This window comes from Budorcas taxicolor, chromosome 11, assembly GCF_023091745.1.
Source record: "Budorcas taxicolor isolate Tak-1 chromosome 11, Takin1.1, whole genome shotgun sequence".
Classification (NCBI taxonomy): domain Eukaryota; kingdom Metazoa; phylum Chordata; class Mammalia; order Artiodactyla; family Bovidae; genus Budorcas; species Budorcas taxicolor.
In genome coordinates, this window is record NC_068920.1 from 35,857,810 (window position 1) to 35,884,527 (window position 26,718).

At 38.3% G+C, this 26,718-nt stretch overlaps 1 protein-coding gene across 1 annotated transcript in view; it reads left to right on the forward strand.

The window, feature by feature from the left end:
- Nucleotides 1-26,718, forward strand: part of PKHD1 (PKHD1 ciliary IPT domain containing fibrocystin/polyductin) — a 448,252-nt gene that overhangs the window by 417,659 nt on the left and 3,875 nt on the right. Inside the window, exons 62-65 of the mRNA XM_052647828.1 lie at nt 462-549; nt 6,039-6,146; nt 12,937-13,095; nt 17,595-17,717. Of these exons, the coding sequence (XP_052503788.1) occupies nt 462-549; nt 6,039-6,146; nt 12,937-13,095; nt 17,595-17,717 (478 nt within the window). The remainder of the gene's footprint in view (nt 1-461; nt 550-6,038; nt 6,147-12,936; nt 13,096-17,594; nt 17,718-26,718) is intronic.

Consider the following 26,718-nt stretch of genomic DNA (forward strand, 5'->3'; position numbering starts at 1 on the left):
TTACATTATAGTTCTATGTTATTTTAAGTGATTTCTCCTGTATGTGGTTAAGTATAATATCAATAAGAGGCTTCTGTATGCTTCATTCTAATTTCAGTGTCCAAGTCCTTGGATTTTATCTTTTCTATACTTACTAATGTCATGGGTGGATTCCTATCTTATTAACCTTCAGCAAGCAGTGTCAATCTCCTTTTCTGTAAACTTAGCTTTCCTTTGTCCTCTTCATTGCCCTGCCCCAAATTTTCTTGCAATAATCTCCCTTCTCACGATACAATTATTTGATATATTCTTCTTAACATGGCAAAGAATATTTATTATTTTATTTATTTTATTATTTTTTCCTTTGCTTATCCTCATGAATGTGTGGTATATGAAAGATTCTGTCCGAATCCTCTTCTTTTTTGGTTAACTTCACAAAATTCTCTTCTGAGTCCTATTTTTCCTTTTTTGTTTCCCCCCAGAATCGGAGAGTAGAGTCCCTGGGGCCCCCGTCAGAGCCTTGGGTCATTTCGGTTTCCCTGGAAGGGACATTAGATTCTGTGCTGAGAGGTAGGTACTTGTGACATTCGGAGACCCGCTATAAATGCATCTGCCCAAAAATGTTTGCAACCACTGGGGATTCATAACAAAGTCACTAATACTCAGTATCTTTGATAATTTGGAGGAAAAAAAAAAATTCCACCACCAGTGTACAATGCCAGTGTCTTCTAAAAAGTACAGTGACAGGAAATGTTTAAGGAGCCATCTGCCTTGCAGGTATGGTGAGCATTTTTGTCATACCTGTAGCATGTGTGTGTGTGTGTGTGTGTGTGTGTGTGTGGTGTGTGTGTGTGAAAGTGTTAGTCACTCGGTCATGTCTGACTCTTTTCAACCATATAGAGTGCAGCTCTCCAGGCTCCCCTGTCCATGGAATTCCCTTCTCCAGGGGGTCTTCCCAACCCAGGGATCAAACTTGGGTCTCCTGCATTGCAAGCAGATTCTTTACCATCTGAGCCACTGGGGAAGCCTATATATATGTGTGTGGGTGTGTATATATATATATATATTTTTTTTTTTTTTCATCTGTTGGTGAGCATTTAGACTATTTCCACATCTTGGCTAATATAAATAGCACTGAAACAAAAATGGGGATACCTCTTTGAGATCCTGCTTTTAATTATTTTGGATAAATACCCAGAAGTGTGCCTGATGGATCATGTGGTATTTCTAGTTTTAATTTTGTGAGGCACCTTGATATTCTTTTCCATAAAGGCTACACCATTTTGCATTATCATTCAAAGTGCTTGAGAATTCTAATTTCTCCTAGAAACTTGCTAGAAACCAAAACTTGGCTGTCTTTTGGCCTTTTTGAAAATAGCTGTCCTATTAGGTGTGAGATGATATCTCATTGTGGTTTTGATATGTATTTCCCTGATGACCAGTGATGTTGAGCATCTTTGCATATGCCTGTAAGTCTTGCCTGGAAAATCCCATGGGTGGAGGAGCCTGGTAGGCTGCAGTCCATGGGGTCGCTAAGAGTTGGACACGACTGAGCGACTTCCCTTTCCCTTTTCACTTTCATGCATTGGAGAAGGAAATGGCAACCCACTCCAGTGTTCTTGCCTGGAGAATCCCAGGGACGAGGGAGCCTGGGGGGGCTGCGGTCTATGGGATCGCACAGAGTTGGACACGACTGAAGCGACTTAGCAGCAGCAGCAGCAGCAGTTGGCCATTTACAGGTCTTCTTTGGAGAAATGTCTGTTCAAGATCTAAGCCTATTTTTTAATTGGGTTATTAGTTTTTAGGTGACTGAGGTTTAAGAGTTTCTTTTATATTTTGCAAACTAACACCCTATCAGATAAATGACTTGCAAACATTTTCTCCCATGGTATAAGTTGCCTTTTCATTCAGTTGTTAACTATGCAGAAGATTTTAAATTTGATGTAATCTCACTTGTCTAATTTTGCTTAAAATGTCAATACTACCTAAAGAGAGCTACAGATTCAATTTAATCTCTATCAAAATCTCAATAATATTTCTTATAGAAATAGAAAAAAAGCAATTCTAGAATTTTTATGGAGCTGCAGAAGATCTTAAATAACCAAAATGATCTTGAAAAATAAGAACAAAATGAGAGTCACCACTTCCTAATTTTAAAGCATATTAGAAAGCTATAGTAAACAGTATGATACTGGCTTCAAAATAAGCATATAGACGAATGGAACAGACTAGAGAGCTGAGAAGTAAATCCACTCACTTATGGCCAACTGATATTCAACACAGGAATTAAGGATATACAATGGAGAAAGAATTGTCTCTTCAGCAAATGGTATTGGGGGAAACTGGATATCCACACACAGAAGAATGCAGTTAGACACCATATGGGTTAGGACATTTATATTAGTTTGAGTGTTCTGTAATGCTTTTACACACTTGTAAACAACTCATTTACCAATTTAAACATTTGCCTATCTGCAACATTGCTGGTTTCCAAGAATGACTCTGATTTTACAGTTCTTGCTCTACCCTGGCTTTGAGTCATCCTCACGCCTCCTATGAAATATGTACCTTGCCATCCTTCATACATTATACCTGTACCCAGTACCTTACACTCCATGCCTTACCCTTACCTCATACCTACTTGTCCACTGTACCTTAATCAGCCTCTATACTCTACTGTGCCCCACTCCTGACTCATACTACCCCAGACTCTGCATTACTTTTCTTTCAGTTATCCCAAGGATATCCTCACCCACTTGTTTAGAATCATACCGGATCATGCAAAATGAATAAGGCATTAAACCATTTGTTATGTGTTTGTATTAACACCAAGTCATGCTCAAGCGAGCCAGCTCCCCTGGATCAGTATCGTCACCATTGTCCTTGTTTGGAGATTCAATGTGAACATCTGAGGAATGGTCTGGGTGTCTAATATGCATACAGTATGTGTGTGTGGGTGAATGTCATGAAATAGGAAAAAAATTATTTATAGAAATAACCACATCACCAAACAGTTTATTTCAATTATTGAGAATATGTCTCAACACCATCATGAATTATTTTCCCTTAACTCCAGAGAAAATGGAACCAAAACCATTTGGCATAGACCACCTAACTTAAGTATTTCCTGCAGAAAAATAAATTAACAACAAAATCATATCTATATGTCTAGCCTAAACCTTTTGTTCTGCCATTTGACTTCATGTTCTTTGACCTTAGTCAATCCTTGACTTCAGTTAAAAAAAAAAGATTATTAGCTGTTACAAAACAGTGGGTTTATACACGTGTGCTGTGTGTGTGTTCAGGCATGTCCAACTCTTTGCAACTCTAGGGACTGTAGCCAGTCAGGCTTCTCTGTCCATGAAATTTTCCAGGCAGGAACACTGGAGTGGGTTACCATTTCTTCCTCCAGGGGATCTTCCCCACCCAAGGATCGAACCCCCATCTCTTACATCTCCTGCATTGGCAGGTGGGTTCTTTACCACTGTGCCACCTGGGAAGCCCTGTAGATTTATATACTCAAAGTTAATTATTTTAGGTCCTTCAGACCCTTTGATATTTAACTATAGATCCTCATTATAGAAAAATATGTCCTTAATATTAAAAAAACTCAACATTAATAATGTAATAGTTTGTTAGTATAGATAGCTAAGGGTAAGATGGATAGTTGTGGGAATGGGTGGGGGTGGAATTTGGACTAAAAAGGTATTCTATCATGTATACTATCATGTAAGAATTGAATCGCCAGTCTATGTCTGACGCAGGATACAGCATGCTTGGGGCTGGTGCATGGGGATGACCCACAGAGATGTTATGGGGAGGGAGGTGGGAGGGGGGTTCATGTTTGGGAACACATGTAAGAATTAAAGATTTTAAAATTAAAAAAATAAAAAAACTTTTAAAAAAAGAAAAAAAAAAACCCCTATTCCTTACAGAATCACATTCAAGTAACATTCCCTGATAAATCATGTAATCAACTTCAATCTTGCTTCAAACCCAGCACCTCATCTTCTCCCAGGTTCCCTCAGCCAGTCCCAGCTTGATCAGGGAGCCTGTCAATGACATTTGTCTATTTTACAATTATCATTCCAGAGATATGGTGAACCCCAGAGTAATGTACTGTACTTGGCAGAAACTGCCTACGCTTTTGGGCACATATGCTTCAAATCTGAGAATATCATAGATATATATGGGAATCTTTGTAGAGATCTCTGAGGCAAGCTGGTATTTAACACAAAAGCAAGCCCATTTGGAGCTAAAGTACTTTCCATTAGGCAGTTTGGCGGCTGTTCTATGAGGCAGACTCACTGTGCTCGCCGGACATATTTTGATTAAATGCTGCTTTGTATTCCTCCAAAGATGGGAACAATAAGGATGTTTGTCAAAGGAAAAACTGCAGCAAACGATTTCATGTTGAACATCTGTACTCTGCAGTTCATTGTTTGCAAGAGTTTATTGACCATAATTTTGATGCATATAGGTTTTAAAGAGTATGAACGGCATTTATCTTGGGCGCCTATCATTTATTTGAGTCTTGGCTTATTTATTTCCATTTTTCTGGGCATTTTTATTTATTTTGGGACTCTGAAGAGATGAAGGAAAAGATGTTTCTGAAAAGGGAAGTTTAGTTAGCTCTGCAAAATTGATGAGGAAAGACAATGTTTTCCCGAAAAGGATTGAGCAATCGAATTGAAAAATGTTTAACACTGTGCATATTCTATCTTTATGATATCTTTCAGCCTTAAAGATCTCAAACCAATTTTTAAACGTTAGGACCACTCTCCTGTCTCATTGTCCATCATACCAATAATCACAGTGACATTTCCAAACTGAAATGGAGCAGCTGTTAATTAGCAAAGTCATTTGAGGGTAGTGGAGGCAGAAGACTAATTCATGGAATTGTGAATGGGATCTGGAGCTTAGTTTCCTTCTTTCTGTTTGTAAATGGATGGCCTATTGTTAGAAAATGTAAGCTTTCCTTTTTGCATTTTATTCAGAGAAACCAAAGTGCAGACAATACACGTTGCTGAAGAGGGTAGTCTTTATCAGTCCTGATCTGATGCATAGCTGTGCTCCTAATCTATTGGCCTCACTCTGCCACCACATAAACTACAGATCCCTTGACTAGAAGAGAGGCAAAGCCTAGAAACTGACCGCCAAGAAAGATAATAGACTTTCTTTCTTGAGAGACATTTAATAATAAAATGCATGCGTGCATGCTAACTTGCTTCAGTCGTGTCTGACTCTCTGTGACCCTATGAACTGCAGTCTGCCAGGCTCCTCTGTCCATGGAATTCTCCTGGCAAGAATGCTGGAGTAGGTTGCCATTTCTTCCTCCATGGGATCTTCCTCATCCAGAGACTGAAACCACATCTCGTATGTCTAACCTGTATTGGCAAGCATGTTCGTTACCACTTACACCACCTGGGAAGTGGTGTATTCTTACCCAATAGTGGCTAAGAATACAAACTTTATGAAATCAGGCAGATTTGACCTATAACCTTCTCACCAAGTAATTTAATGTTTTCTGAGCCTATTTCCTAATCTCTAGACTGTAGATAATAGTATATTTTGTGGTGTTGTGTAGTTTGTATATAATGATGAATAGAATACCTGATGTTTGGCAGAGTGAACTTTGATATATGTTAGCTGTTGTAACTATTATTATGGGCTTCCCTGATGGCTCAGGTGGTAAAGAATCTGCCTGAAAGTGCGGGAGACCTAGGTTTGATCCCTGGGTTAGGAAGATCCCCTGGAGAAGGGAATGGCTACCCATTCCTATATTCTTGCCTGGAAAATTCCATGGACAGAGGAGCTTGGCGGGCCACAGTCCATGGGGTCACAAAGAGCTGGACACAACTGAGTGACTTTCACTCACTATTATTCTGTCTTGACTTACTTGATTTCAAGATTTGCCTAAGAGAAGCCTGATGGATTTAGTAACCTTTTTAATTAATTTTTTCTTTATTGTCCAATTGCCTGTCTACAGAGATTACTTGAAGAAATTGCTCTAGTGTAGGTAACTAACATTCACTGTTTGGTTTTGTGTTTGTTTGTAGGATGTACTCACGCAGAAACTCAAGATGGTTATGTGAGCTTCTCCAACTTGGCAGTTTTGATCTCTGGGTCAAATTGGCACTTTATTTTTACTGTCATTTCCCCTCCAGGTAATTTCAACACAGTGTGTTTTTATTATCTGTTTCTTTCTTTCTTTTTAAAATATAGCCCCTTCTCCTTTATAATGGGACTAGCTCCTCCATGAATAAGAGTCACTGTAGCTTAGAGAAAAAATTCCCCTGGTTATATCATTATGGTGTGAGAAGCAAGAACACATGTCGAAATTAAGCCTGAAGAGCAAGTATTGCTTCCTGGTAAGCAAGAATCCACATGTACATTTTCTTCTAGTTGTTAAAATTTACTTTGAATGTTCTACTTTTTTTCCTATGACATTTGATGGAATTTGGTTGAATATTAAAATTTTTGATTTATAAGGAAGAGAGTCATGGAGTATTGAGTTTTATGAAACCTTATCTTTTAGTCCTGCCTGCCTCATCCGCTGCCCCACCCCCACCTTGGAAACGAGGACTATACGCATTCAAAATCCTGGTCCTTTAGAACTGTAGGTAGAAGGTGTGTGTAAACTGCTTATACAACCCAGTTCTTTCTGAGAAAACGTTCAAAAGAAATCTCCCTTCTGAAGCATTCTTGATAAATTTCACTTTGTTAGAGGGTACTATTATTCAGTCACTTTGTAGTGAATAAATGCTACTTAAACTTCAAAGGCAGATGAGTTTATGAAAAGTATTACTCTCCCATTTCCATGATGAATAGAGTCCAGTCTCCACCCTACAGAGGAATGGTGAGAGTTAATTTGGGGCTGCTGTTGCTGCTAAGTCGCTTCAGTCGTGTCCAACTCTGTGCGACCCCATAGACGGCAGCCCACCAGGCTCCGCCGTCCCTGGGATTCTCCAGGCAAGAACACTGGAGTGGGTTGCCATTTCTTTCTCCAATGCATGAAAGTGAAAAGTGAAAGTGAAGCCATTCAGTCGTGTCCGACCCTCAGCGACCCCATGGACTGCAGCCTTCCAGGCTCCTCTGTCCATAGGATTTTCCAGGCAAGAGTACTGGAGTGGGGTGCCATTGCCTTCTTGGGGCATCCTTTTTATAAAGGATTAAACTCTGATAGAGACACAATTACCACTTTAAAATGATTTAGATATTGCATGCAGTATTGTAATTTACTAGAAAAAACCTTCTTCACCTAAGGGAGCATCGAGAAAACTGTAAAAATTTTAGCATTACATTTGAACTGAAAAGTTGATATTTATAATCAATTATTAATTTGAGTCCGGGAAATTAGTCTGATACTTAAGACAGGTAACTGTGGAAAGTAGTTAATGCATCAGCTGTGATAATGCAAGGCTTCAAAAAAAAAAAAAAAACACCAGAACAATCATGAGTGGACTTAAACCTCTTAGATATTGGAAATGGCAAAGGAAATGAAATGTTTTCATGTGAGCTATCTGAACCCCAGCAACAAATATTTAATTAAGGCCAGATATGAGTTCTCCTTCATGAAACTTAAATTCAAACCATGGTATACTTTCAAAAAGTTAAAAATATGGCTCTCATGAAAATGTATGATGAACACTTGTCAACAAGTTATTTAACTTTTTAATGTGGGAACCAGGAGGATAGCAAGGTGTATAGTTCATGTAGCCTGGAAAGAAAAGACTGCTGAAATCAGTTTGCTAAATTGGATACAGGGCAACCAAACTCTAATCTTTTCTGAGTTGTGTGTCTATGAATATCACTTACATTCTTACTGGATGAAAATCATTTTCAGTTTACCCAGTGTTCTACAAATTCACAAGACTGGCCCCTAAATGTTAAACATTAAGTTCAACAAAGGTGTGTTCCAGAGAATTTGATAAACCTTGGATGAGTTTGTTCGAAAATCCTCTTTTATGACATTGATAAGATCTGTAATCTTTTTTTTTTTTTTTTGCCTCCTCTCAGTTCCAAGTTTTAAACCATTTCTCTTCACAAAGAGAATATCATTTGGGGTCAGGTAGTATTGTTAATTTTGTAAGACAGCTATTCTTTTGATATCTGTGATATTGTCCTAATGAAAGGACAGATTCATGGAGAATGTTCAGTGCCTTGACCATGGGATTCCCAAAGATATATTTTGAAAGGTAACACATGCAGAGCTGGATATTTTGGTCCCAGCTTGTTGGATATTTAAAAGGCCATTACCCTACAGTTTTCTCAGTAGTTAACTAAGACTAAATACTTCATCAAGGCTATTTGAAGGCATATGTTATAAAGCCAAATGTAAACTATATTGTAGACAGAAGCTTCTTGGTGACACTGTGATTTTGAGCTGGCCCTGGTGTTCACATTTACTGGTCTACTTCTTCCTTTAATTTCTACCTACAGCTTGCAAAGTCCCCTAACTGAGGGATTGTCTTGCATTTTTTGTTTATCATTTTCCTTAAATTATTCTTAGTCATTTTCAAGACATTCTACAAGGTGAGGCATAGAATTTCTTTTTCTTTTCTCTCCTCTGTTTAAATGAGGAGAGAAAAGATGAAGGAGAAATAGAAAACATCAGAAGGCCTGCCCTTCTGTGACTCCATAACCTCATGTTCATTAACAGTATAACTCCTGAGAGTAACTGCTTGTTTCCAGGTGTTATCAATGGCTAGGGCTGGAATTATTTGGGAAAGCAGCTTATCCTGGCCTGTCCTTACATGGATAGACCAATCAGTGTGACATTTCTCCTTTTTAACAAGCTCTAATAGAAGAGCTGTGACAAGCATTTATTCATGGATCTGTTATTGTTATTTCATTTCTGAATCAAACAGAGGATTGCAATCATTTTCATTTTCTCATATCCCTTAGAGAGAGGAACTCACCTTTATTCCTATTTTTTATTTATTTATTTATTTTTTAATTTTAAAATCTTTAATTCTTACATGTGTTCCCAAACATGAACCCCCCTCCCACCTCCCTCCCCATAACATCTCTGTGGGTCATCCCCATGCACCAGCCCCAAGCATGCTGTATCCTGCGTCAGACATAGACTAGCGATTCAATTCTTACATGATAGTATACATGATAGAATGTGTTTTGTCTCATATTTATTTATTTTTCTTAAAATGAAGAAAAGGGACAAAATTCATTATCTGCTTAATGTCCAGAGATGGCAGATAATGGCAGATGTGATTCCTGATTTTAAATCATGGAGATTGGCCAACTGTCTCTCTAAAATTTCCAAGATTGTCCATGTCTTTATTTTTTTTAATGGAAATAAATGTCACTTTAATCAATGTTTCATTAATTGCTGCATACAAAGACATACATTTTTTCAGCTCTGTAGATAATATCAAAGACGTAATTAAGGACTTAGTTCTTTTAATATCAATCAGTTCAGTTCAGTCACTCAGTCATGTCCAACTCTTTGCGACCCCATGAATCGCAGCATGCCAGGCTTCCCTGTTCATCACCAACTCCTGGAGTTCACTCAGATTCACGTCCATCGAGTCAGTGATGCCATCCAGCCATCTCATCCTCTGTTGTCCCCTTCTCCTCCTGCCCCCAATCCCTCCCAGCATCAGTCTTTTCCAATGAGTCAACTCTTCGTATGAGGTGGCCAAAGTACTGAAGTTTCAGCTTTAGCATCATTCCTTCCAAAGAAATCCCAGGGTTGATCTCCTTCAGAATGGACTGGTTGGATCTCCTTGCAGTCCAAGGGACTCTCAAGAGTCTTCTCCAACACCACAGTTCAAAAGCATCAATTCTTTGGCGCTCAGCCTTCTTCACAGTCCAACTCTCACATCCATACACTTTTAATATACATGTATATAATTTATTTTCTATTGAGGTTCCATTGACATAACCCTGTATAAGTTTAAGGTGAACAGTATGTTGGTTTAATATATTTATATATTGCCATATGATTACCCCTATGGTGTTAGCTAACATCTATATCACATTACATAATTATCATTCTTTTTGTTGTTGTTCTGAGAACAGTTAAGACCTACTCACTTAGCGACTTTGAAGTTTATTATACAGTATCATTGATTATAATCACTATGCTATTTTGGAAATATAAAAATTGAGGAACTGAGAAACTGCATAGGTTGACCAAGTGTGTATAGAATCCTCATAAGTCTTTCTAACATGTGGATTAATCCAGGTCATTTATCCATTTCTGAACTTCCTGAGACCATCCCCAGAGGGCAAGGTGTCTGTAGGCTTGTTCTACTGACTTCCCGCCCAGCCTTTCCCCATGCACTGTTATTACTGGTGTCTAGGCTGTGGTTTCTTTAACCATTTCCTGGGGCCCTGGGACTCTTAGGGGCTCTCCAGGGCTGCTGGGTGGAGATGGAATGCACTCTGCCACCTGACCCAACTGCAGTTGCTATTTCCGAGTCTAGAATATTCCTCCTCCCTAAATTCACATGTCTTCCTCACCAGTTCACCCAGGGTTCTTCTCAAATGTCATCTCCTCAGAGAGCTCTTTTCTGCCTCACTCTGTCTGCACCACTGTCCCAATCTTGTTCCTCCCATCTCCAGGCATTCTCGGTCTTCTGCTGAGAATTCCTCACTCCCTGGTGTCAAGAGTATCTGAATATTTGCTTGTCTGTCTATTGCCTGCCTGCTCTATTCTGCCTTAGAACCTAAATTCCAAAATGGACAGGAATTCTGCCTAGTTCAGCGTTACATCCCCAGTGTAAACAAAAACAAAAACTGGCATGTCATAGGCACAAATAAATACTTGTTTATGAGTAGGTGGATATACCGAGATTCTATCTAAGATTGCATTTAAATAATGTTCTGCTGTTGAAAGTATTTAAAAACTGGTAGTCTGCAGCCTTAGACCCAGGTTAGTGCTCTAGACTTAGAAACCTTAGGCCTGATTTCAGCCTCTGTGTCATTATCTGTGTTCTTAACACTTTCGTGGCTTGCTCTTCTATATCCCAGGTGGCTCAAGCGACTTCCCCACTCAGAATTTTTCTATTTATGACACTGACTTCAGAATGTTGTCACAGGTCTTTTCGCTTTTGACATGTAATGCCCACCCAAATTTGCCTCACATTTTTTCCTGCATTAATTCCTGGTATTTCTTGGCAGTAATTTTTTTCAGTATAGATCGCTTTTTCTCTTTTCTGTCTTTATTTATTCAACTTTCACATCCCCATCTAGATACTCCCTCCTATGGAATGCTTTTCCCAAGCATATCAATGGAAAATAAACTTCCATAGCATTTGACTTGCATCATTCTGGTGGCATGGGTCACATTCTGATTTGTATTACATTTGTATGTGTTTCCTATTTCATTTATTAGCTCGTAAATATCTTAAGAATGAGAACAGTAACTTGTCTACTTGGTGAAATAAACAATCACTGAGCAGTTATTGGAAAATGGATAAAAGAATAAAGAATTTTGTTTTTACTTCTGTGAATCCCTAGTAAAACCCATCCCTCTGTCTCTGGGCTAGAATTAGCTTATTCAGTTGTCCATAAAAAGCAACTAATTGATAACAAACAAGCCAACTATGACTCAAGTATAAGATGTACACACAAGAAAAGCATTTCTAGATAATTTTGTTATAGTAGTTTTGGGACCAAGTCAGCCAGGAGTCAAGAGACTAGGGATCTAACTGTGACTTCCAATCCAATGTCAGATTCAGCCCAAGAAAAGTGCAGCAAAGAAAACACAGTGTTTCCTTGAGTTGATGAAATAAAAGCTCTGTTTTTGCCTGAATTATTCAGATCAAAGCAGAGATTTGGGGGTTTGTTTGTTTTGAGTGAGCTACTCAAAAACACTGGTTATAACTAATATATGTTCACAAGCAAGTGTTTTTCTTTAACTTTTTTCTTGAGATATAATTGACGTATGATAAGCTATACATATTTAAAGTGTACTTTTAAATAAGCTTTGATGAATCTATATGTCCATGAAACTATCCCCACAATTAAGATAATGAACCTATCATTCCCAAAATTATAGGCAAAGTCCTAAGCTTTCTATTTTTGAAATAACGTACAGTAAAAATGATCTTTTTGGTAGGTTATTTTATAAATTCAAATATATATGTATATATATATAGAGAGAGATTCATATAATCACTACCACAATCAGGATACTGAACATTTCCCAAAGGTCTCCTTTATATTTTTCCTTTGTTCTCTTACCCTCCCACTAATCCTTGCAACTTCTGATCTGGTTTCTATCTCTAGAATTGTCTTTTCTAAAATATCATATAAATGGAATCATATCATATATGCAGGGCTTCCTTTGTGGGTCAGATAGTAAAGAATCTGCTGCAATACGGGAGACCCAGATTCGACCCCTGGTCGGCAAGATGCCCTGGAGAAGTTTCCAGAAAACTGGAATCCCACTGGAATTCCAGAAAACTGGAAACCCATTCCAGTTTTCTTGCTTGGTGGGCTCCCAGCCCATGGGGTTACAAAGAATCAGACACAACTGAGCAACTAACACTTAACACACATCATAAGCATCCTTTAGAAATGGACTTTACTCAGCATAATGCTTTGGATATTTATCTCAGTTACAGTTTTCTTCCTTCCTCCTTCCGTTCCTTCCTTCCTCTCTGTTCTAATTAGTGGAGCATAAGAGTGAATCTTCAGTTTTGCACTGGTGGAGGAAGTAGGTCTGAAAATAGGAGAGCATTGGAAGAATTCTCCCATTGTAATGAACAGAACTGGAAATAACAACCATATGATATTGTTGGAATCTTGCAGTTCGTCAGAAACAGGAGTCTTGCATTTATTATTGATTCATATATTTAATCATCTAATTCAGTAAATATTTATTGAACCAACTATGTGCCAGGTACTGTTTTAACCATATCTCTTCCATAGTATTTTATTATAGTAGCATCTTATTATTATTTTGTATTTATTTGTTTTTTTGAGCAGGGGTCAATTTTACAGCTCGCTCCAGGTCGTTTGCTGTCTTACCTGTGACTCCGTCCGAGAGACCCACCATCATCATGGCTGCTTCCTTGTGCTCAGGGGTCTCGTGGCTGGCTCTGTGCTGCCTCGTATGCTGTTGGTTTAAGAAAAGCAAAACCAGAAGTATGTAGATTGTTTTTGAATAAAAATATCTGAAAAAATATACCATTATGCATAATATACTAACTATTCTTTTTCTTCCCACAAAGAAACATATTTTATGAGCCTCTGTAACATATCAAACAGCGTGCAGCCAAATTGCTCAATGTATAGAGACAAGGATTGCCTAATCCCAAATAACAACAACAACAGTAATAATATATAATAACATAATAATAGCGACAGCTCTTATTTTTTGAATACTCACTATGGACTGGGTTCTAGGTACTTTAGAGACGTGAATTCATTCAGTCTTCAGAACAGCTCTATCAAATAGGTACTGAGTACTCTGTGTTCAGACATGGCACAGTTCAGTTCAGTTCAGTTCAGTCGCTCAGTCGTGTCCAACTCTTTGCGACCCCGTGAATCGCAACATGAAGCACAAAAAAGCGAAGTCACTTTCCCAAAGTCTCACCACCAGGATCAAACCAGCTAGTTAGGTTCTCGCTAGACCCCACTCTCTGAAACACTGTGTGGTACAGCCCAGGTGACCTTCCAAAAGGCAAATTCTATAAGCAAGGGGAAATATTTTTCTTTTTCAGAAGAAGGAAGAGAGTGCTTGGGTTTTTTGTTTGTTCGCCTCTTTTTCCCTAGGAGCATAGAAATTGTGTTCTTGGGCATTTTCCCAGAATCTGATCTTTTTTTTTTTTTTTTCTTTTTTGGGGCAGTGAGATGGGGATGGAGACATGGATAAAACCCTTGTGGTATTAGGAGATACTACGAAAACAAAGTGATAAGGAAGAGTGAGTATAAAAAGGCAGAATGAGGAGAGGCAAAGAGTGAAGGTGAAAAATTAAGAAAGAAAAGAGCAAGAAGTAGGGTGCCACCACCAGACAGTTCACTGTGCTTGGATTTCTGAGAGAAGCTGGAGAAGGAAATTCCACTAGATGTTCTTTATTTTGAGCCAAGCTTCATATTTTTAGCTTAAAAATTGTGCTGTAAAATGTGTATAGTGAAAAGAATGATATTTTTTACAAATTTCTTTAATGTCTGATTTAAGAAAAGTCAGCTGGATTCTCTTAGCAGCTTCTGCATTTGGTCTGTTGCAATGTATTGTTTTGACTCAAGTATCTGAAGAAAATTCTAGCCTCAAACAGATACCTTGTAGAAAAAGAAAGAATATTTTAATAACTTTTACATATACAGTAGATGTTCTTATTTGTTGCTGTACCCAAACTAGACCAGAGATAGTTACTTAAAGGTACATCTCAATATACTTTTTTATTCTGTTACATGAAAATCCACAAGTCTACCTTGAACTTTGAATTTTGCCCACAGGTGATTTTGAAAAATTATGTTTTGGCCATTTGGTAAATGTTGTTTCACTGAGTTATATAGATATACCAAATGCTGATATTAATATATTTCATTCTACAAATTTAAAAAAAAAAACTACATGTTAATATCAATAGAATTAGAAATTCTGTGAAGCTCATGGTAGTTTATAACAACGTTTTCTAAACTTCTAAAATTTCCAATGTGAGCTTGATTTATATCACTGATGACAAATACTATCAATTGTTTCTTTGAAGTTATAGGCTTACTTAATTTACTTATAAAAGAAATCTCCCAAATACCCTATTTTGAATAACCATAATTTGTCTTTCAGTTTTTCTTTCAAGTGCTTTCAATGTGAAAATGGTGTTTCATGAAAAAAAAAAAAAATCAGTCAGTTTTGCTCAAAACAATCACAAAAGTGCTTTTTCTTGAACCAATTATCATGTCTCTTGGCATGGCATTATCTGACATTATATTATAATTTATTTGCTTATCATCTGCCATCCAAAGTGAAAGTGAAGTCACTCAGTCATGTCCGACTCTTTGCGACCCCATGGACTGTAGCCTACCAGGCTCCTCAGTCCATGGAATTTTCCAGGCAAGAGTACTAGAGTGGGTTGATATTTCCTTCTCCAGGGGATCTTCCCAACCCAGGATTGAACCCAGGTCTCCCACACTGCAGGCAGATGCTTTACCATGTGAGCCATCAGGAAAGGGCAGGGACCTGATCTTTCATACTTACAATTGATTTTATAGTGCCTATAACAGTGTCTGGCATGAAGAATGTAAATGTATTTTCATTAATATATTCAGTGAATAAATGAATTAAAGCATCACTCCAGTCAAGAGCTGACTGAAGATGTAAACTCTTCGATCAAATACACACAGCTATATGAAGTCTGTGGATTGCACTAATGCCAGTTTCCTAGTTTTGATGTCGTACTACAGTTAATGTAAGTTGTTGATGTGAAGAGAAGGCTAAGTGGAGGTGCATGGGTCATCCCTGTATGTTTCTTTGACACTTTCTGTGAATCTATAATTATTTCTAAATAAAACCTGAAAAAAATACAGTAAGTCCCCACATATGCACGAGTTCTTCCGAGAGCACTTTCATAAGTAAAATTTGTAAGTCCAACCAAGTTAGCCTAGGTACCCAACTAACACAATTGGCTGTATAGCATTGCACTTTACTGTAATAGATTTCTTTTTTGTTTGTTTGTTTTTTTTAATTTAAATTTATTTATTTTAATTGGAGGCTAATTACTTTACAATATTGTATTGGTTCTTCCACACATCAACATGAATCTGCCACGGACGTACACATGTTCCCCATCCTGAACCCCCTTCTCACCTCCCTCCCCGTACCTATTGTACAGAGTGAAGTAAGCCAGAAAGAAAAACATCAATACAGTATACTAACGTATATATATGGAATTTAGAAAGATGGTAATGATAACCCTGTATGCAAGACAGCAAAAGAGACACAGATGTACAGAACAGTCTTTTGGACTCTGTGGAAGAGGGGGAGGGTGGGATGATTTGGGGGAATGGCATGGAAACATGTATAATATCATATAAGAAATGAATTACCTGTCCAGCTTCGTTACAGGATCCTTGGAGCTGGTGCAATAGATTTCTAATAATTTTCACACAAAATACATAGAAAGCAAACACAAAAAATAAAGCATTTAAAATTTTACAGTACCTTGAAAAATACAGTAGTCTAGTACAATGGCAGGCATACAGGGGCTGGCATTGAGTAAACTGGCAAGAAGAGTTACTGACTGAAGGAGAGAGGAGGTGGGAGATGGCAGAGCTAAAGGATCTTCACCAATAGGACTTAGAGGGTCAGCTGCAATTTCACGGAACCCTGATGTTGATGGCACAGCTTCTGGTTCCTTGATGGGTTCAACCCTATCTACCCTCTTGGAATAAGGATCCAGTGATATCTGGATAGTGGCTCTTTTTTTCTCATCATAGATGACACTGTCTCACTGGATTATATTCTGAACAGCTTCTGCAACCTCCGTGTACTGTTGTTTGTTCAGGTCCTGTGCCTCAAATGCTAACAGTGCCTCCTCAAAGAGAGAAAATCCCCTGGCCATTTCCTGCATCATGAATCTCTTCGGTTCTTCAGTTACTTCTTCCTCTTGTCTCCTTTCGTCCTTTCTCTGGACCTCCGACTCCATCAGGTTTTCATTAGTAAGCTCCTTGCGTTGCATAGCAAAAAGTTCAATGAAGTCATCCGCTTAAAGATCTGGCTTGAAATAAAGATACTGTACTACTGTACTCTATACAGCACTGGACAGGAAAGCACACAAGAGCACAACTACTTGTAGAGGATGCAGTAATGTAACAATCTATGCCAGACACTTGAACTAACTTATGTGATTGGACAGTCAAACACATGTTCAAATCTTTGAACGTTTGCAACTTGAAGGTTCATGTGTAGGGCACTTACTGTACTAGGAACATTCTATAGCCACCCTGGTCAACAGAAAGATAACTATAACCATGTTCATGGTTATAGGACCAGGCAGATAGTGTCATTTTCTAGTAGCCATTTAACCTAAAATTAGCTGGAGCTGAAGCTCCAATACTTTGGCCACCTGATGTGAAGAGCTGACTCATTGGAAAAGACCCTGATGCTGGGAAAGATTAAAGGCAGGTGAAGGGGGTGACAGATGGTTGGATGGCATCACAGACTCAATGAACATGAGTGTGAGCAAATTCTGGGAGATGGTGAAGGACAGGGAAGCCTGGCATGCTGCAGTCCATGGGTTCTCAAAGAGTTGGACACGCCTTAGCAATGCTACTGAACAACAAACCTAAAATATCAAAATAATATTTCAACAGGTAATGAATATGAAAATATTAGGTATCTTGAATTTTTGAAAAATCAAGTGTGTGTTTTATGTTTACAGGCACATCTCACATATTCAGCCACCACATGGAGTGGCTACCATATTGGACAGCAGTTTTATACCTCCATGGTAGTGCTCAGTATATGGGATTTCATTTTAGTGTTCCTTAAGCTCTGGGATATTGGGTGCGTTTTGCTGCACATTTATCACAATGATTTGGGGGGAGTGGACAAGAGAAATATCCTAACACTTAAGGCTCATTTGCAATAAATATGTCATTTTATTCTTAAAAAAAAAACACTTTTTTTTTCATTAATTTAGAAATAAAAAACGAAGAGATTTCTGAGACTCAGACTAATGATCAAAGGAATCACAGCCATGTCTCACCCAAACACCAAGGGTCACAAGTAGAGACTGAGAAAGAAGTCACCAGGATGGCAGAAGGTAAGCTGAAACAATAGGATGATTTCTACAGAGAGAAACAGACCCATGGGGTATGAACTGTAGCCTCCTGCTCGCTCTCAGTTTCTGAATCAATTTAGTTTATAGACCCTTCTTTAGCCTTTGTTATTTCTTCTCAAGGAAATTATACCCCAGCAAAAGAACACACAAGTCCAGCTGATTCACTCAGCTGTTAACCAATGATTCGAGTTGACATTCATATATGTTTTTTCTTACTAGAAGATTATTGGTTTAACATTTGAATTCATTACATGAAGAAAAGGAAAACCAGCGTATAGGCATATAATCTTTCCCTCAGCCATTGCAAAGCTGCCAGTTTGGCAACATAATTGAATCTGGAACGAAGAGCCTGGAGTTGCCCAATACCAACTATGCAAATTAGATGGAATATGGAACCCTCAAGAAATGTCAGCTTTGTTAAGCTCTGCTTTGCTGCTTAGTCGTACTTTTTGTGAAAGGTATTATTTGCCTACATTGTGCATGATGCCAGATGATTTTTGCTTGTTATATTGTTAAATAGCCATTAGAATCGCTGCCAAGCAGAGAAAAGATAAGCATTTGTTTCAGACCAATGTTCCGTGTGTTTGAGGACACAGAAGTTACAAAGACAATGGGCAGAACACAAGATAGATTTGCCAAGTATGAATATGGTGTATGAAGAATATTCAATAACTTCCATAGATCCGAATTTTGAAACATATGCTCTAAAGAGAAAAATATTGCTTGTTTTCTAAGTAATAACTAATTATCGTGATATTTTCTGCTTGAAAAGGAATCCAAATCTCACTGGTTCTGAGTGGATGTTTAACCAAACCATAGCAGTCTGACGTCATTCTGCTTCTAATGAGTTTAATGAACTCCGGTGACTGTGTGTGTATCTGTATATCGGTTTGCTTGCCCGTTTGCATTTTTTTTCCCTACAGAGGAAATGAGGGTTTGTTTTTTTTTTAAGTTTCCTATGAAATTAGCCATCCATTTTCCATCCAGCTCCTGGACCTGCATGAGAAAGTAGTAGGAAATATGAGTGGGTGGGAGTGTGAAGGATGGAGTTTGAGAGAAGGGGGCAGGAACTCTTCCTAGATTCCATCTAAGACTACTTTGATTTTGGTTTCCAGAAGCTTGTTCATATCATGGCATGCAAATTCAGGACAGGTGTTTGAAAGTGGTCCTCAGAACCCAGCTCTGTGAAGAATGGCATATTCAGCTGCATTCTCCAGCACACAGCAGGAGTGATGCTTATCTTTCCTCTAATCTAATATGACCATCTACATGAATCTCAGTTTCCCAGCTTAAATTAACTATGTTACGCAGTCCACAATGCTTGGATGTTTTATTAAGGGACATATTTTATGTGGTGGCTTATTAATAAATTATCAGGAATGAAACAAGGGATAGGGCTCCTATGGATGAGTTTGGATTGAAGAGATGGGAGAATGAAAGAGGCCATTTTATTAGGACATCCAAGTTCAAAACAGAAAGATGTGTGTTCCAAATGCTCCCCTGGGGATCAAAATGGATTTGTTTTCTTATCTTCTAAGATTTCTCCACATCTTAAGAGCATTGTTTCCAAAGGAAGTAATGAGACATCTCCTGCCTTTCTTTGGAAACTATTACCAGCTGTAAATACCTAGTTACTGCTAGCTTTAAATAAATTTGGTTTTATTTTATTATTACCATGACACTCTAATTTCCTTTTCCTTCTGTGTTTTTAAACTGGTGGCATTTGCTGATCAAGTGATTGGCCTGTCTCTCTCATAAGCATTTTGCAAACACCAAGCATCACCATCAAATATTTAGCTGATAGAATCGAGCATTTCTGCTGTACGGTAGATATAGACTGTCAATTTATCATGTTACAGCTTTTACCAAAAATTGTATGTACACAGCAGGGAAGGGAGTAAAGCATGTATCTATCCCTTGAATTTTACTTTTACCAGGGCCTTTGACATAGGGAGCATCTGAGCCAGTTTTTAAAATTCACATCTGCTTTTGTCATTCAGCTATTCACAAGATTTAATGAATTACCAACCTCAGTTGGAGAGGCAGGAGAAGTTGACAATTAAGAGCATAAAACTTGGGCATCAGCACGACTGGGTTTAATCTGATGCCCTTGTTGACTTTATTTCATGGCCTCAAGAGGGTCAACTATCCTCTCTGTGCACTTCGATTTCCTCATCACGAGAATTGTCCTAATAATATCACCCATATTCAGATGTTGTTATGCTGATTGAGTGAGCGAATATCACTATAAGCATGGAGAGATTTCTGGCACAGTGTGTATGCTGTGTGTGTTATTTATTATTGGTCTTGTTATTATTAGCTTATCCAAAGCTCTCCAAGACCTGACTCTACCTTGTGTCTAGTCTTACTCTGGATTCCACCCGCTTGCCCCTCCTCACACTCACCTCCACCAACTCACTCTTCCTGGGACTGGTCTAACACCTTCGCACACACTCACCCGCACTGTTTCTTCCAATAGGATTGCTTGTTATCACCTGTTAAAAATGAATGAGCTTAAATTTCATCTTCCAATACAGATGAAATAAGTATGTATTTGTTTCCTGATTTTTTAAAATACCTTTTAAGGTCCTCTCTCTGCAAAGTTACAAAGAAGTGATACTTGGCCACCAATTCTTTATGGCTTTCTAATATGATGGGGACACGAGAATAATATTTTGGGGAAAATGAAAAATTCCAGGTGATAAAAAATTGTAAAGCAATCACCATAATGCTAAAGGAGAGAAAGACTTCCATTATCCTAAGTTACATGTTTAGTCTCTCCAGTTCCTAAATCATGTCACACTGCTTCAAATCCCATTTGCTGAAGGCTTAATTGTAGGGTTTGCACACACTTGGGGTCCACAGAAGAACCGAGTAGGAGTCCTGCTATGCTCTGTGGAAACTCAGTTTTGTACCATTCTTTTGCAATTGTTTCCTTGTTCCCCTAGTTTGGTGAATAGCCCCCAAAACGTCCCAGGCTAGACACCTCAGAGTTCTCCTTAACCCTTGGCCTTCCGTTACAACCCTGCCTTGTGGCTTGCTAGTTTTATTGATTCCACCTCTGCAGTGTCTTGGTTTACATCCCCGTTCCCTCTGCCTACTCCATTTCCCAGCTGCATCTTCAGTTCAGTCTCAGTTAACAAACTCCCTACAGGTGCCCATCCTCTATTCCCTCTCTTTTCTCTCTAGGACACTGTTCTCTGTACATAACTTAAGAATCTTGGTTTCAAGACACACTTCTCTCACATAAACATAATCTCAAAAATATACAAGCAACTCCTGCAGCTTAATTGCAGAAAAATAAATGACCCAATCAAAAAATGGGCCAAAGAACTAAAGACATTTCTCCAAAGAAGACATACAGATGGCTAACAAACACACGAAAAGATGCTCAACATCACTCATTATCAGAGGAATGCAAATCAAAACCACAATGAGGTACCATTTCACGCCAGTCAGAATGGCTGCGATCCAAAAGTCTACAAGCAATAAATGCTGGAGAGGGTGTGGAGAAAAGGGAACCCTCTTACACCGTTGGTGGGAATGCAAACTAGGACAGCCACTATGGAGAACAGTGTGGGGATTCCTTAAAAAACTGGGAATAGAACTGCCCTATGACCCAGCAATCCCATTGCTGGGCATACACACCGAGGAAACCAGAATTGAAAGAGACACGTGTTCCCCAGTGCTCACTGCAAAACTGTTTATAATAGCCAGGACATGGAAGCAACCTAGATGTCCATCAGCAGACGAATGGATAAGAAAGCTGTGCTACATATACACAATGGAATGTTACTCAGCCATTAAAAAGAATACATTTGAATCAGTTCTAATGAGGTGGATGAAACCAGAGCCTATCATACTGAGTGAAGTAAGCCAGAAAGAAAAACACCAATACAGTATACTAACACATATATATGGAATTTAGAAAGATGGTAATGATAACCCTATATGCGAGACAGCAAAAGAGACACAGATGTATAGAACAGTCTTTTGGACTCTGTGGGAGAGGGAAAGGGTGGGATGATTTGGGAGAATAGCATTGAAACATGTATACTATCATATGTGAAATGAATCGCTAGTCCAGGTTTGATGCATGAGACAGGATGCTTGGGGCTGGTGCACTGGGATGACCCAGAGGAATGGTATGGGGAGGAAGGTGGGAGGGGGGGTTCAGAATGGGGAACATATGTACACCCGGGGCAGATTCATGTCAATGTATGGTGAAACCAATATAATATTGTAAAGTAAAAATAAAATAAAATAAAATTCAGCTATCTAGAAGGAATAGTCCCCTTTTCTCAACTTTTGTGACACTTCCTTTTTATTCATTTAACACCTTTTGTATGTAATATAATTATTTGTGTTCATCTTGTCCAGATGCCTCCCTATTAGGTCTGTATCTTTTCTAATGCCAGAGGGCATTATTACAGGAGACCATTGATGACTGTTGTTAAGTGAATAAATTGAACTGAACTGTTAAGTGAATGGTGAAGGCAGAGATAGAATGGGTCCATCTCCATCCCCCCTCCCCTTTTCAGAGACCCCTGGATTCCAGCAATTCCTACAACAGTTGACAAAGATAAGGCCTCTCGTCTCCTCTAAAAGAGATGGAGAAATTTTATTCTGGTTCATAAGATTAACAACAGGATAATGGCTGGACATCTTTTGGGGTCTTCAGTTCAGTTCAGTTCAGTCGCTCAGTCATGTCCAGCTCTTTGTGACCCCATGGACTGCAGCATGCCAGACTTCCCTGTCCATCACTAACTCCTGGAGCTTACTCAAACCCATGTCCATTGAGTTGGTGATGCTATCCAACCAACTGAACCTCTGCGTCCCCTTCTCCTCCCGCCTTCAGTCTTTCCCAGCATCAGGACCTTTTCAAAAGAGTCATTTCTTCGCATCAGGTGGCCAAAGTATTGGAGTTTCAGCTTCAGTATCAGTCCTTCCAATGAATATTCAGGACTGATTTCCTTAAGAACTGACTGGTTTGATCTCCTTGCAGTCCAAGGGACTCTCAAGAGTCTTCGCCAACACCACCGTTCAAAAGCATCAATTCTTTGGTGCTCAACTTCCTTTATAGCCCAACTCTCACATCTGTACGTAACTGCTGGATAAACCATAGCTTTGACTAGATGGAACTTTGATGGCAAAGTAGTGTCTCTGCTTTTTAATAAGCTGTCTAGATTGGTCATAGCTTTTCTCCCAAAGAGTAAGCAACATCCAACATCCGTTTTAATTTCATGGATGCAGTCACCATCTGTAGTGATTTTGGCGCCCTCTAAAAAAAATCTCTCACTGTTTCCATTGTTTCCTCATCTATTTGCTGTGAAGTAATGGGACTGGATGCCATGATCTTAGTTTTCTAAATGTTGAGTTTTAAGCCAACTTTAACACTCTCTTCTTTCACTTTCATCAAGAGGCTCTTTGGTTCTTCATCGCTTTTTGCCATAAGGATGGTGTCATCTGCATATCTGAAGTTATTTCTCCCAGCAATCTTGATTCCAGTTTGTGCTTCTTCCAGTCTGGCATTTTGCATGATGTACTCTGCATATAAGTTAAATAAGCAGGGTGACAATATACAGCCTTGAAGTACTCCTTTCCCAATTTGGAACCAGTCTGTTGTTCCATGTCCAGTTCTAACTGGTGCTTCTTGACCTGCATACAGATTTCTCGAGGCAGGTCAGGTGGCCTGGTATTCCCATCTCTTTCAGAATTTTCCACAGTTTGTTGTGATCCACACAGTCAAAGGCTTTGGTGTAATCAATAAAGCAAAAGTAGATGTTTTTCTGGAACTCTCTTGCTTTTTCTATGATCCAACAGATGTTGGCAATTTGATCTCTGGTTCCTTTGCCTTTTCTAAATCCAGCTTGAACATTTGGAAGTTCATGGTTCATGTATTGCTGAATCCTGGCTTGGAGAATTTTGAGCATTACTTTGCTAGCGTGTGAGATGAGTGCAAATGTGTGGTAATTTGAGCATTCTTTGACATTGCCTTTCTTTGGGTTTGGAATGAAAACTGACCTTTGGCAGTCCTGTGGCCACTGCTGAGTTTTCCAAATTTGCTGACATATTGAGTGCAGCACTTTCACAGCATCATTTTTCAGGATTTGAAATAGCTCAGCTGAAATTCCATCACCTCCACTAGCTTTGTTCATAGTGATGCTTCCTAAAGCCCACTTGACCTCACATTCCAGGATGTCTGGCTCTAGGTGAGTGATCACATCATCATGATTATCTGGGTCATGAAGATCTTTTTTGTACAGTTCTTCTGTGTATTCTTGCCACCTCTTCTTAATATCTTCTGCTTCTGTCAGGGCCATACCATTTCTGTCCTTTATCAAGCCCATCTTTGCATGAAATGTTCCCTTGGTATCTCTAATATTCTTGAACAGATTTCTAGTCTTCCCCATTCTACTGTTTTCCTCTACTTCTTTGCATTGATCACTGAGGAAGGCTTTCTTATCTCTCCTTGCTACACTTTGGAACTCTGCCTTCAAATGGATATATCTTTCCTTTTCTCTTTTGCTTTTAGCCTCTCTTCTTTCTTCAGCTGTTTGTAAGGCCTCGTCAGACAACCATTTTGCCTTTTTGCATTTTGCCTTTTGGGAACTTAGCAGTGGGCAAAATGTGATGCTTTCCTTCTAGGTGATGCTGTCTGCCGGCCTCCTGAGTTCCCTCTCCCTGTGTTCCTGATGACTCCCTCTGTCTTTGTGGTAGAGTTATTGCTGGAGACCTTAGTGCTGCCTTCTCCAAATAGTACCCTGATCTGTGGCCTCTAATCACTTGTGTGCTTGTGTATGTGAAATCCATGTCCCCAGTGTTGATGGAAAACTGACAGGAGAAAAGGAGGTCCATACCATATAAGTGAACTGTAAACATTAACTTCATAAGTTTCTGATCTCTACCACATTTGAATCTTACTGACTATATATGGTATGTGTTGTGAATGTAAAATAAAAAGACTATCAGTTTACCTTTTTTAAGTACAAATCTATAGAAATAGCAGGGAGAGGAGAGGAGGGGGCTGCTGACCTCCAGACATTTGGAAGCAGAGAAGAACAGAACAGTTCAGGACCAGAAATTGCCCTAAGTTCCCAAGAAAGCCAAACTATATTTGGAAGTTATTAATAAATAGCATGTCCATACCATATAATACAAAGATATGAACATCTCCTAATTGAAAAAACATAATCTATCACTTATTCCTTAAAGAAAACTTTTTAAAAATTACCAGGAATAAAAGCCTGCCTGGTAAATAAGATGGGGAGTTCCAATGCTATTTGCAACCAAGATCCAGTATCATCTTTAACAATGGAATATTAGAAGAATTTCTACTTAAGTGATGATAAAGTACAGAACTCATTCTTAACAAAATTTTATAACATATATATTTGGAATGGGAAGAAACAGTCAAATTTAAAACAAAATTTAGAGGAAAATTTTGGAGAAAATACATATGATTTGCAGAAGATTGTTTAATGGTAACTTAAAGATTCAACCATTAACTACTATATTTATTAATAGCTTGAGTAAATTAGTCAAATATAACGTTAGTCTAAGCAAAAATCATATTGTATAAGCCAAGGGTATACAGTTAAGAAAGATAAATATATAATAGTGACCAAAGAATATGCTGCCTTGGGGAAAAACAAGAGATATATGGGATTTACATAGAAAATAAACTGTATTTCATTGAAGAGTTTAAGGACAAATACATAGGGAATTACAGTGTGTTTCTAATTAGATTAATTAATATTGCAAAGACCATATTTATTTCTAAGTTAACTTTGGTTTAGGAATCCCTGGTGGCTCAATGTTTAACACCATTTCAATTATTTTCTCCAGAATAGAACAGTATAAGATGATTCTAAAATTCTTCAGAAACTATAGATTAATGACAGAAAACTAATTTTTTACAGGAAATGGAATTTTTGGCAATGGGCAAAGGTAGCTCAACCAGAGACACAATACTTATGTCACTATTCTTCAGACAACGTGATACTGATACAAGAATATATGAGCATTAGGAGAAATAATCTCAATTAGGTATAGATATAGATATTAGGTATAGAAATGTAAGTTATGATGAAAATAATAAAAATAAAGGAAAACAGAAGCATTCATCTATTAATGGGGCTATACATTTGACTTCTTAGAACATTTAGTAATCTAGATTCATACTTCAAAAAATTACCAAAGTAAACTTTGAGTAGATTAATGAGTTAAATTAGGTTTACTAAAACATAACCATTGCTAGAGTATTACAGGAATAATAAACTGGAGAACACTTATGGTATAATGTGGAATGAAAGGCACTTTTTCTTTACCTTTTAAAAATTTCCATACTTCCTTATTCATCATTCATTTCCTATTAAAAATAGATAATAATTTTTCACTTAAAAGAACAAATAATGCAGAAAAAATGTAGATGATAGTATTTATAATGCATGCGTGCTCAGTCATTAAGTTGTGTTTGATTTCTTGCTCCTCCGTATATGGAATTTCCCAGATAAGAATACTGGAGTGGGTTGCCATTTCCTTCTCCAGGGGAATTAAGTTGTGTTTGATTCCAGGCTCCTCCGTATATAGAATTTCCCAGATAAGAATACTGGAGTGGGTTGCCATTTCCTTCTCCAGGGGATCTTCCCGACCCAGGAGTTCCCTGGTCTCCTGCATTGGTAGGTGAATTCTTTACCACTGAGCCACCAGGGAAGCCCAGTACTTACGTTTATCATTAATAGCAATTCTTTCCAATTAATAAGTTAATGTTTTTTATTGATTATTGTGTATATCTTCTTCAATATGTGGGCAGGACTGTTCCCTTTATTGACAAATGAGAAGCCAAAGTGGAGTCTGTTCTTTATGTTGGTTGATCCACTGTCCGCCTTTCTGCTTTAGGTCCTATTTAGGCTTCAAGACAGAGGAGCTTATATTGGGTCTTTCATACTGAATCCAAGTCATCCTACGGTGAATGCAGCGC